The sequence below is a fragment of the Nansenia antarctica genome (assembly GCF_963989245.1).
Source record: "Nansenia antarctica genome assembly, chromosome: 3".
Lineage (NCBI taxonomy): Eukaryota > Metazoa > Chordata > Actinopteri > Argentiniformes > Microstomatidae > Nansenia > Nansenia antarctica.
This window is the reverse complement of record NC_137688.1, coordinates 40,131,845-40,144,809: the sequence shown is the minus strand read 5'-3', so window position 1 is coordinate 40,144,809 and position 12,965 is coordinate 40,131,845. Positions and strand designations below refer to the sequence as shown.

The window sequence follows — 12,965 nt, the reverse complement described above, 5'->3', positions numbered from 1 at the left end:
CCAGGGAGTGTGTGTGTGTGTGTGTGTTGAGGCGTGTGTGTTCTGTTAATACTAGACTAGTATTAACTACATTGGTGTTTTGATGCACAAATCACAGTGGGCATTTTCAATGGGATCTATAATACTATGCTTTACAGATGGCACATAAAAAAATATGAAGCAAGTACAATCGGGAATGCAATACAAAATACAAGTGTGGACAATACAAAATAAAGGTGGATGAAATAATGACACACAAGTCAGATTTAAACTCTACATTTTAATTATCAGTCATGTTGTTCAGGTTTCTGGTAAAGGATCCTTGAGCAAGTATTGATCTTACCATAATATATTTGGTTCAGAAATCTGTCTTCAGGATTGGCAGAGGCATTTAAAAGTGCATTTTATAGAAACAGTCTGTGAGTTGAGCTTGATATTCAGTTCAATCCAGTTCTGTTCATCACAGCCAATGCAACGAAACTCATTACTCTGATACATGGTCGCCATCTAGTGGCCAGCAATGGAACAAACTCAATCGAAAAGGAAGCTTTCCAATGTCACAACTTACATTAAACAAAAAGCCCAACATTTGTTCAAATGTGTTTTATTTAATACAAATTACAACACAGTTCTTGGCGTGAAGATGTCATTGCCACAGTTGATGCAAGTCTGTCTGCTTAATCAATATGCAACGCTTATAGTTAGTAGACTTAATATGGCACCCAACTAGTCCATGTCAAAATCCTCCACCACCTCAGCTCTCTCATTCTTGACCCAGGGTAGGGGCAGGGGCACATACGGGTCAAATGTCCAGCGAGGGTAGACTCTCTTGTATAGGTTCATCATGACAGTATCTTGAGATCGTAGCTGGCTGTCGAATACACACTTCATGTGTCCGTGAGTACCTGAGAAAAACATCCACACATGAAGGGTCAAGTTAGTGTGTTGTCAAGATCATTTAATTGCCATATAAACTACACGCACACATGCATCTCTTTTTACTACCGACATTATCTAGTGTGGGCTGAAATTGTTATTAAGAAACGTGATGGTATTCACTATAACCCTAGGTAAAACCTAGAGGACTTTGCACACTACAGGGCCAACCTGAACCGTGCTTGGACATTTTCTTTTCACACTGTCCTTTCTAGCACTGTTATAGCAACTATGGTGTATACGACACTAGGCCAGCATAGTACAGCTTTGACCCTGTGTTGTGATTATAGTATAGATGTTCCTTTTTCTTACCTAGGGCCTCCTTGATGTTTCCTCTCCGACCCCACTTGGTCCGCAGCTCAACAGGTTTGAACCACAGGATGTCATCTGCAGGGAGAGGCGGGCAAGAGGGCTCCGTTAACAATGAAGTTGATCATTGAAAAGCGTCAGTTCTTTTTCCTTCATAGGCATGTTGGTAGTATCATTACTGTATGTATCATGTAAGACTTGACAAAGGCTACGGCCGAAACCGTTGTCATATTAAATCTACACTTTTTTGCATCTGGAACTAGAGTGTGCGGCTTCTACTCCTTTTAATAGTATTTTGTTCCGTTGCCAGCACCTCGCCCAGGTTTTCTGTGGTGTGCGTTCTCTCCTTTACCAATTAAGTATCATTACTGGAGGCATAGTTTCAACTACACATTGACTTTTGAGTTGCCCAACGTACAGGATATGAACAAAATTATTCTCTTCAGTAAAGGCCCATGTTGATATATCTAATGGAAAGGGGGGGGGGGGGTACAATCCTCTTTGTATCAGGCCTCTTACCTCTGCTGAAGAACATGTATCTAACGACAGCAGAACGTTTGTTTATGTGGAAGGGGTGTCCACTCAGCACGATCCTCTTCAGCACTACGCGCTGTGGGTCGCAGCTCAGCAGACTGCCCGTAGCCACCAGGTCCTGCATGCCTAAGAGAGAGAGGACAGGAGAGGTACAGCATCATATATAAGCTCAGATACAGGCTCAGATACAGCCTTACATACAGGCTCAGATACAGGGAGAGATACAGGCTCAGATACAGGCTTAGATACAGGGAGAGGTACAGCCTCACATATAGGCTCAGATACAGGTTCAGATACAGGGAGAGGTACAGCCTTACATATAGGCTCAGATACAAGCTCAGATACAGGCTCATATACAGGCTCAGATACAGGGAAAGGTACAGGCTCAGATACAGGCTCAGATACACGGGGAGGTACAGGATCAGATACAGGCTCAGATACACAGGGAGGTACAGGATCAGATACAGGGAGAGGTCTATGGTTTTTTGTTGTTGTTGTTTTTTTACTTTGCAGCATGACCATATTGTGGGGACCTACCATCCTCCCTCTGTTTGAAGACCAGGACCCCGGCAGTGGGGAACGTGATTGGGGCGTACACAGACACCACGGTGGGGCCATCATGCCGCAGGAAGCGCTCCAACTTGTGCTTGTCAGCTGGGGAGAGAGCCAATCACAGGTTAGAACACGGAGCCTGCCACTGATTGCTTAGACGAACGAAGCAGAAAAACACTGTTTCCGGACCTTTCTTACAGTGTGTTGATTGGTGCCACAGTGTAAACCAAGTGTTTGCTCCGTGTGTGGCGGTGGTACCTGAGGTGTGCTGAGAGAAGATGGGAGACGCTCTGAACCTCCTGAAGCCACAGTGGAACACCAGCTCCTCTTTGGACTTGATGGGCTCTGTGCTGCTGGGGTGCCTCCTCACCAGCATGTGCATCACTGACATCTGCTCAGCGACGTCACCAAACACGGGGTAAGGTGAGGCAAGAAGCATTTTGTTAAAGGGATTTCAAGTCGGGCTAAACTAGAAAATCCAAATATTGTCTTGGTGAATCCAACAACGCCAAGTTATGTGGGAAATCAGGTTCATTTGTAATTTGAGTAAATTATCCCTTTCTTAAAATATCTGTGATACTGGGCACCACATTTCAGAAGAAGAGTGGACTAAAACATGAATGGGACATAATGAATTAGGACTATCACACTAAAGCTTCTCTCAGGACACGTACCTTCTGTTCGTGGGGCAGCAAGGAGACCAGCACCAGAGGCTTGCCTGCCTGGACACTCTGCATCACTGAGGGGGGAACATCCACAATGTGTAGGGTCACATACCAGCCGACCTACAAGGAGGAGAAGAGGGAAGTAACACGGTACAGATTAGGATTAGGGTTATTTGATTTATTTCATTATTAGGCATTAGGGTTATTTGATTGTTTCCCTCTCTCTCACGCATGCACACCTTACCGTGGCCCCCTCTACCTCCTGCGCAGCCTCAGCCAGGACGCGACGACGGGTGCGCTCAAAGCTCTGGAACTGGAAGATGCGGGAGTAGTCGACAGGCAGATTCTCCATGCGGTCCCATGGGGAGGAGCGGAAACTCTTCAGACCCCTGTAGCGCTGGAACCTGGGCACGATGGAAAAAGAGGTCGTCAATTCACAGCAATGGTGTCGGGCCATTCCTCTACCCCTAAATCACACTACAGAGACAAACCGAGTCTTACCTGGTTCTGGCTGCAGAGTCTAGGGGTGTGTCCACTTCATCCGGGAACTGCTCATTGGCCCGAGCTTCACGGTAGCGTTTTAACCCCTCTCCTTCCTCAGCCTCATCCACGTGCTCATCATAGCGCTGGTCGGCTCCACCATGGTCCGTGGAGGTCAACTCTTCCTGCTCCTCTTCCTCATCAGAGGCACAACCTGAACCAGCATCCTAAATAAAACAGGAAACGTACAGTTTGTCAGACACGTGACTTGCGTAACTCATATATGCAATGTAAATATCTTTGACTGCCAGCCATGTTCAGAGCGGAGAGCTCCACACTGCCAGACTTTTGGGGCATTTTCGCTGAACTTTGAAGACCCACCAAATATTGAGTTTTCGGACTACATAAACATTGAACATATCTACCAAAACTTTAGACTCTCTTCTTTCATCAGAAAAAGAAAGTTTGTTTCTAGCCTCTTTGAGTGTTTAGAAATCGGCCGTAGAACATAGGGTGGTTTCAGCAAAAACACCTGATTTTGACCAATAAACAGAGAAAACGAGCTTTTTCTGCAGAACTTTTTTTTTTTTTTTTCTGGACTTTTTCTGTATCATCCGACTCTGAACTGTTTGAAGAGTCGCGCGATGGCCGCGATGCTCCGCGATGCTCCGCGATGCTCCGCGATGCTCCGCGATGCTCCGCGATGCTCCGCGATGCTCCGCGATGCTCCGCAATGCTCCGCAATGCTCCGCAATGCTCCGCAATGCTCCGCAATGCTCCGCAATGCTCCGCAATGCTCCGCAATGCTCCGCAATGCTCCGCAATGCTCCGCAATGCTCCGCAATGCTCCGCAATGCTCCGCAATGCTCCGCAATGCTCCGCGCCGCGTTTGGCACATACCCTGATCCGTTTCGCCATTACTACAACCCACAGCAAGCCACTTCCTTCTCCAGGCTTTTATCGAACTACTGCCCCCATCTGGGACCGAAATACATTACACCCAAGTCTGAAATTCACTCGCTAGGTGTAGAACATGTCAATAACGCGATCCCCGCGGTTTTTTTTTTTTTTCTATAAGACGCCAATTGGCGTCTTTGGCAGTCAACGTTACTATTCTATAAGACGCCAATTGGCGTCTTTGGCAGTCAATGAGTTAATACGGACCAAGCAACAGTAATGCATGCGCCTACGGTCTCATGCGTCGCCGTAGTCTGGGATCACACTGCATTTTTATCAAAGCGCTTGAACGTTTCTGTCCATTGTTTTTAACTCGACCGAAGCGTCACTCTGGGCGCCTCCAGTTGAAAAAAGTTCTACTCTCTTGCTTTATTTTCAGTAACCGATACTATATTTGCCTACAGAAGAAAATCATTGAAAAGAAGTTGCACTCTGTGTTTCTCACGGTAGTAAAAGATACTTGAGATACATGAGGGGAATCCACACAGCGTGGGGCTGATTCACAACCCATAGAACAATCCCAGCTGTAATAATAATAATACCCATTATCATCATGGGTACCATTTCCCCCATTGTTAACATCTCATAGAAAACCCTGTGTGCGCTGCTAACCCCCCCACCCCCCCACATCAAACACATGCTAATAACGATTAAAGAAAATAAATGTTGTGGAACACGTTGAAGAATTTCCCCCCTTCTTTCAAGCAAAGGCTGTTATAAATAAATGGCCACCCCCCCCTCACCGCCCCCCTTGTCAAGACAGGAAGCTGTCGACAGGCAGGAAGACAGGCTTCTCTCGGGACTCCTGCTCCAAACACTATTGTTGCAGTGAGCAGCCTGGCACTGTGGCCCAGAGGCAGACACTGAGAAAACAAACAGCGTACCGGGTCCGCTACGTCGCGCCGCTCACTAACCGCAGGTCACGTATGCATGCATTGTTGCACCCTCTCCGCCAATCGTTGGATCTCCTAGGTGATTCTCTACCCCCCCCCCCACCCCCACCCCACCGCACTCTGAGGGCATCAGCCAGATCGCAGCCACTTCCCACTTTACCTTAAGTGTGCACTACGATTCAGAAAGAACAAGAGTCAAGACTGGAAGCCTCTCTCTTACACAAGTGTGTAATGCCCCCGGGGGAGTGCAAAGCGCACACATCAGGAAAAAGGTGGGAAAAAAACGTAATGAGGCAAGGTCCCTCCCCTCCTCTTTACACTAAACCTACCCAGGAGTGGTTAGTCTATCACCATGGCAACTAGCAGAGGGCAAACAAACCCCACAGCTAACCTCGCAATGCACCACGACAGGATGTGGCAAGCATAAAAAGTGTCGCTCTTTCTTCTGTATGGCTATATGCCTGGAAACAATGCGTGCGTGCATTGCAATGCAGTTTCCCAGGGCCCTCCTCGCGCTCACCTGTGAATTCATCTCCTCCTCATCTCCGTCCATGGCTTCATCTATCATTCCATCATCATCCTCCTCATCCTCACTGTCACAGCTCTCCTCATCCTCCTCTCCGTCCTCATCTCCGTCATCCAGGATCCATGTGGCCTGGTATTCTGACGTTCCCTTGGGTACCTTCATCATCCGCTTGGTCTTTCTAGCCTCTAGACCCCAAGAGGTAGGGAGAGAGAGACATTCAGAAAACTTCACCACAGCCAAAATCTCAGAAGTCTGAATACTTAATGTTATCTATGTCTTATTGTATCATAGCCATATCATAAATGTCTTTAGGTAGTAAATAGGCCTAGGTAGTATCCTATGCACTTCTTCATCCGCGTTATCCTATGATGTACCGAAAGCAAATACCACCGACTTTGATTGTGTAGTAATTCAATCGTTTCAGCTCTCCACCTTTACCTTCAGCCTCCAGAAGCTCTGTGTCGGTGGGCCAGGTCTGCTCCCCGTCCATGGGGTCTACCTCTGCCTCAGCGGCCAGGGTCTCCCTGCGGGACGGATCTGCCTTCATCAGCACCCGCACAGAGGCTGCCTCGTAAGCACCATCCTGTGAAGAACACACAGTACGCAGGACGCAGTTAGGATATAAAGTCACAAGAAAATACACTAGGGCCATTAATGTTGACCGTTTTAACGTAAAAATGTAAGTGCTCATAAATGATTACTGTAACTTTGCATTGAGTTATTGTCATTAAATATGTTTTAAAAAACTACACTCAACTTTAACAGATACACAATCATCTCAGCCATCAAAGTCTTAACCGGACCCACCTGCATGTCTATGTCCCCTGCCTTGCCTGGTTTCGCTGGGCGAGGGGTTGTAGTGTTGAGGGTCAGGGGGTCTATAGGAGCGTCGACCTGGCTGAGCTGAAAGTCCCCATGTCCAGCGATGTGCACCAGCCGGTCCACCTGCAGGGGGCAGCCACGGACGTACCCAGAGACACACAGGGTCCCCAGGCCCGTGGGAACACCCCCGGTCCCCTCCTCTGTGCTGTTAGGGGTATAGGTGACCTGCTGGGCTAAAAGGTGTGGACGTCGGGAGCGGAAGCCGAGCTTCCTCTGTCTCTGTGCGCCCAGGTGTCTGAGCAGCAGCGTGGCATCCTGATCTGAGTCCAGAGGGAAGAGGCGCGCGTTGGGGAAACGGATCTCTACTTTCTTGGACAGTGCCCGCTTTGAATCCACTCGCTTCTTCACAGCCAGGTCTGACACACCCTGGCACACCAGAGCTGGGGGAGGGGGGGCGAAGACAGTGAAGGTTATCGAGGGACGGGACATACCATACCTGGGTTGAAATAAGTATTTGAAATACTTTCAAAATACTTTCAGCTTAAGCTGAAAAAAAGTTTGGTTTAAATGTACAGTCAATGTACTGTAAACCGTTAGCATACATACACCACAGATTACGGGGTACAGGCTAAGTGAACCACAGGGGATTGCATGTGTATGTTTATGCTTTGCAAAGTAGCTCACCATGGCTGGGCAGACCCTGTGCGAAGAGACAGGAAAGGCAGTAGTCTCCATAGCTGTCCCAGCCCTCTGTGGAGTCCATCACAAACACCAGGCTGTCTGCAACCTTCACCACATCCAACAGGGTGTGCATGTCCGCTATAAAGACAGAGAGGGAGGGCATTGAGTCATGAGTCTCATTTCCGCGTAGTGTCAATTCCATCATTGTAAACGAAGAAGCGGAAATTCAATTGTGATAGAGAGCCACTGTGGCTTTGGGTAATGACGGGTATAACGTTATGTTATACTGTATGTATATGTTACGGTACATGTGGGAATACGGTACATGTGGGAAAACTAGGATTAGGGTTAGGTGCTACGTCCACTTGGTACATGCTGGCATGTCTAACCCTACCCCTATCAGTAACCCGGCTATCCCTAACCCTAACCCTAGCACCTAACCCTAACCCTAGTTTTCCCACATGTACCGTAACATATACATCCATATCTGTATGGATATATCCATCTGATTAAATGATATGGAGTGTTACGTCAGAGCTAATTATGCACATGACATGAAAGTCTGAGGGTTACCTGGATCTGGGCGTAGAAATGTGAACCTCTGTTTGAAGCGAGGCAGAACCAGGCCAAAGCTGTCGCTGACTCCGCTCACACCTTGCTCATCCCGCACGAGACCCCCAGCACCCTCTCCCTTTAGTATCTTGGTGACAGCCCCAGCGTCGACGCTAGCATGGAGGGACACCACAACCACCAAGTGGGGGGGACCATCCCTGCTGCCCAGGCGGCGCTTCTCTGTCAGGACCTAAAGGGGAGGGACATCAGCTGTGTCACACAAGTGTACCAGTTACAATGCATGGCCAATACATTGCTTCATTTTATACTGTATGATATGTGGATATTGGAACGTTATAAGAGCGAACCTCTCTGCTTCAGACTATGGCACCTCTATGACCATAGGGGGCACAGTTATGCCAGATGTGTAAACATCTCGTACCTGGTCCTTCTTATTCCTGCGCAGCTGATTGGCTTTGTGTCTTCGGTCCATCTTCCTCTGCTCTTTTCTCTGTTTTTTGGTGAGGGCTGTCACCGAAACTCGACCTGTTCAAAGGCGACACACAAATACATTTAAGACCAGTACTGCCACTGGTATAAAACCAGACGGCGATCATTGTTGGATAATAGAGATAATATAGCTACCCCCAAAAAAATCGCTAGACCTTCTGAAAATAGTAGGTGTTTTAATGTTGTTCCTATTATATTACATGGCTGTGACATAGCTAGACACTCCATTTGAAGAAGCACGTGTTTCAGGGCAGCATGCATGTGTGGCCCATGGTTTATTTATGATGTAGTTATAACAGCGAAGCCTAGCCACTCCGGTGTCTGTACGGCTTACCCTTGTTCTCACGCTCGATTTCCCCTTTCGTCCGATGTTTGCCATGTTTATGACCTTTGTTTTTCTGTTTATAAACTCCGGCCCTATGGCCCTGCTGCTGTTCTCCCACAGCAGACATTTCGCACAGCGTGTGCGACCAACAGTATCCAGCTTCCGCGTACGCCAACTTCTTCTCGCGCTACTGCCGTGGAGTATTGTCCATAGAGTAATGGTACTGCCATCTACTGTTTTTCGGAAAAACTGCAGGCATAATTGTTCTATTATGTCCACACATTTACTGAACACAACGTCCCCTATGAATTAAGAATGTCGCTAGAAGACTGTCGATGTGAATGCTACATGTACACAAAAGCCACCTTATCACCGATCATATTATTTGAATATTTACGCCGTAGATGTCTCCGCCCTCGGGGTTTTGCTTTGCTGCTCTCTCGCTCCATCCTCTGGTTCAGGTCAGAGGGAGTTTACAGCACAAAAAAAAACCTCTCTGTTTACAGCGATAGGGCGGAACTGGCGTTCCAGGAACAGACTGCGAGAGGACGGGAGAGAAAATCACAGCCCCGACATAATAGAACACAGTCACAGTGAAATACTAAAGTCTCGTTCAAAGAGGAGGCCTCTCGAATCTTCCGACGACATTAAGGGTGCGGTCGCAGTGTGTTTGGGGTGTTTTCGGGGTGTTCTTAGGAGGACATCCCTCTCACATTTCCCCCCGCCGTATTTTGTCACGGGCGGAACGCACGGCCGCCATCTTTGGGACCTGCCTGGTTTAGGGGATTCGAGATTCTGGGCCCCCCGTGTTAGTCCCAGGGTGGAGTTTTCCTAGCCTTTTTAGCCAGCAAGACAGTCGATTTAAAAGCGACAGATCGGTTGACGGCATTGGAAAAACATCAGAAGTCAGCATAAGGTCAATAAAGCACAGGAGCAAAGGCACACAGGCCCGGGACCAGTACTCGTCTTCCTGTCCCGAACCACACGGCGACATTCTCCGCTCCGCTCCGCCCGCCTGGCCTGTCTGCAGGGTGAGTGTACCCTGGCTAGCCTAGCTTAGCTTCACGTTGTTTTTGCACGTACCTAAAATGTGGTGGTGCGGGGTGGTAAACAATTGCGACATACGTCGATAACTAGTTCCAAGAAAGTGTGTGTATGAAATGAAATAACTCTTTATCATCATTTCCACATTTACAATCAGTGTCTTGTTGTATGAAGCCTGCTGGCTTAGCTAACTAGCTGACAACCAGGCGCCTGCTAGGCTAATTTACTAGCTTGATTTCCTATCGACTGGGTGTGGGTTTGTGTAGCTGGCAACTTGGAATTGGGTTTTTAGTTCTAGCAGTTGGCTTAGTAAGAGATGCAATTTGTGTTGGCCGGTTCTCGGTTGTTTAGTCGTAAGAATCAGAACTTTATTGGAGCAAATGTCTGACTGGGCTCGTTACGCTGGGTGACTTGGCCACACGTCAGGCAGCTTGCCAGCGATGGTTCGAGACATGTAGTTGACTACCAAGAGAGTATCCTGTTCTTTTACCAACTGCTAAGACAACAATATAGTAAGCTAGTTACTTTAGCTAGCTAAAGATATTGGCCCCCCCAGATCTTTGATCGGCAACGACACTATATCATTGTTTGCCAGACTGGCCATTGGATTTGAGATCCTAAGTCCATACTGTAGTACTTTCCATGATATGCTTGGGACGTCATTCGCCAATTGAAGCTGATCACTTGATAGTTTTTAGTCTGTAGTTCGCCAACTGATCTGTAGGCTACGTGATCTGTTGAAAAACATGTTTATGACTGCTGTTGCAAAAATGGGAAACCAGCAATTTTCTCTGTGCCTTTTGTTGTTATTTCCTTGATTATATATCGGATTCCTGTTATTTCTAGATAGGTTAGTGTTTTAGGGTGTTACCCAAATAACTAGGCTAGTTTATTTCGGAAAGTTTATCATATTCTTGTTTTCTTCAGGGGTTAGGGGTATTTTGAAATGCATTGCAATATCACCAGAATTACAGAATATAATGAAATGCATCTGAATAAAGACCACACCAATTCAAGAAACACGAAGAATGAGACACAGCATTTGAGACAATGTTTATTTCCTCATCCCACTGCTTTTTTATCATAATACAGACCTCTCTATGATTGGATTTGTTAGCAATGTGATATTCACTTCCCCATTTCAGCCCAGGCCATTAATGTTGAACCAAAAGAGCCCCATGAATTATGGAGCTCACTAGGAATATGATGCCCTGGAATATTGATCCATTACAGTCATTTAATTGTTTCAGTGTGTGGTCGTACATGCACATCAGACTATAGGGTATTTGATACATTGGAGCATATGGAAACGAGAGTGTAGGGCTCTTGTCATTTGTTGTTTATGGGTGTACTGTATATTACAGCCTAATCTTGAAATCTGAATCACAAATTTGGTCTCGATTATGGTCAATGCATCTGTCTGAGAGAGACACACAGGTCTAGGTACCCTTGTTTCACTGTGGTATAGCTAACTGCCTGTCTCTCCCTGTCCTCATGGCTGCCCCCCCTCAGCCTCTCCTGAAGCCATTCATGTTGTCTGGTAGTCTCATGGCCCCTCACTATAAACAGGATCCAGTTAAGTAGAAGGCTATCTTCTACTGAACAAACTGACTCTACTACCACTATCCCTGTGAGTCGTTCAAGGAATTAAGGAGCAATTAGGCCTAAAGATATGAAACAAAAATATTAAAATGCATCTCTGTTTAAAAAAAAATGCTAGAAGTGGACTGATTAAGTGAATAATTGCTGATCAGGCCCCGTCCCCAGCCCCTATAGCTGAGTGAACAGGAAATGCTGAAAAATGCAGTGCAGTGAGAGCACGCAGAGGGAATTCCAGCCGTCCAGCTTTGTTGACCTGTCCGCCTGCATTCTTGCTGCCTCTGTATATGTGGGGTGGCACGCAATAGTGTTTCAGTTGTCCTTGCTGTCACTCTCACGTGCCCGCGGTTCATCATGAGACGTAACACAACAAGGCTCATTCATTAACAACAATGTCGTAAACAACAGCGACGGTGGCAGCAAAGAGGCACAGTCAATCTTACACATTCACGAGAAGCTTTATTTGGTTGCATCTGCGCAGGGTAGTGAGTTGTCCAGGGTTGTTGTGGGACAAAAGATGTGTGCTTGAGGGACTGGGGGCTGTTCCTCCCAGGACAAGAGAGGAGAGGATTAGTCTTGTGACTCTGGCGTCAGTGCTGCCTGCGTCTGCAGCTGATCATCTGAGCTAGGCTCAGTCAACTCTCAGTGATCTAGAGTCTATCTACAACCACAGTGCATCATATCTGGTTTGGAACCAGCCAATAGGCCTACATGAATGAAGCTGTTATCTTTAATACAGGGATACAGGCAGTGTGATGATGTACCGTATTTCTTTATGAAAGGAATTCTTTGGCAATGTTGTCAATTACCTGGTGTTGGTGGGGGAGGATGGAAAATACGCCAGAAAACATGTATTGTGAGTGATTAAGAATGACAGCTTTGACTCATTGACTTACAGTACGTTAAAACCAGAAGAGATTGTTCTAAATTCTGCTATAATGGGGTTGGCTATTTGAATCAACAGATCATGGACATGTCCGTACAGGTTGAACAACTAGGCATGTCATACATAGCTCATGTCATATTTTACTCAGTAAGTAGCCTATGTTGTTGTAATGTTTTCTTTCTGTTATCAGTTGCAGGGGTATTTTCTTTGTTTTAATCATCCGTCTGTTCGCATAACAAAAAGACAAACGTTGGTCGGGGAGGGGAGGTTGTCAGGAGTCAGGACACAGTCCAATGGCTTTCGTACAGAAGTTGCTGCTGTTACTATGGAAACAAGAGACTGATCTCTCTCGACTTCACCAGGATGGACCAAGAGCTATAACTGGTCACTTTCCAGAGCTCAGTGTGACATCTGTACCCACCATCTCTTGCCTATTATTAGGTAGTCCTGTCCTGTAGCAGCAGGGGACTTTCAATGTCTGCTAGCCTAGACTGTGGGTGTTGTGTCTACCACTTGAGGGTGTCTCCTCTATATTTCCTCTCCCGCGTACTGACTGTTCTGGATCAAACAAGCAATGTGACGAGAAACAATGACACGATCATGAAGATGTGTGTTTTTATTTTTCAAAACAGAGAGAGTTGACGAGGCAGGAAAATTGTTAAGAAGGCGGGTACTGCCCCATGTTGGCTTTTTAGAGCATTTGTTATTTAACTCC

The 12,965-nt window shown here is 46.7% G+C and overlaps 1 protein-coding gene across 1 annotated transcript; it reads right to left on the bottom strand.

The window, feature by feature from the left end:
• Positions 1-343: 343 nt before the first annotated feature.
• On the bottom strand, positions 344-8,855 carry tsr1 (TSR1 ribosome maturation factor). The gene is made up of 15 exons (XM_080526534.1): positions 8,731-8,855; positions 8,329-8,432; positions 7,908-8,136; positions 7,338-7,472; positions 6,639-7,093; positions 6,270-6,414; positions 5,826-6,016; positions 3,477-3,682; positions 3,220-3,379; positions 2,985-3,095; positions 2,569-2,701; positions 2,296-2,412; positions 1,744-1,884; positions 1,228-1,302; positions 344-884 (listed from the first exon to the last, which is right to left on the bottom strand). The coding sequence occupies exons 1-15, from the start codon at positions 8,846-8,848 to the stop codon at positions 706-708; spliced, it is 2,499 nt and encodes an 832-aa protein (XP_080382660.1). The 5' UTR covers positions 8,849-8,855; the 3' UTR covers positions 344-705.
• Positions 8,856-12,965: the final 4,110 nt, after the last annotated feature.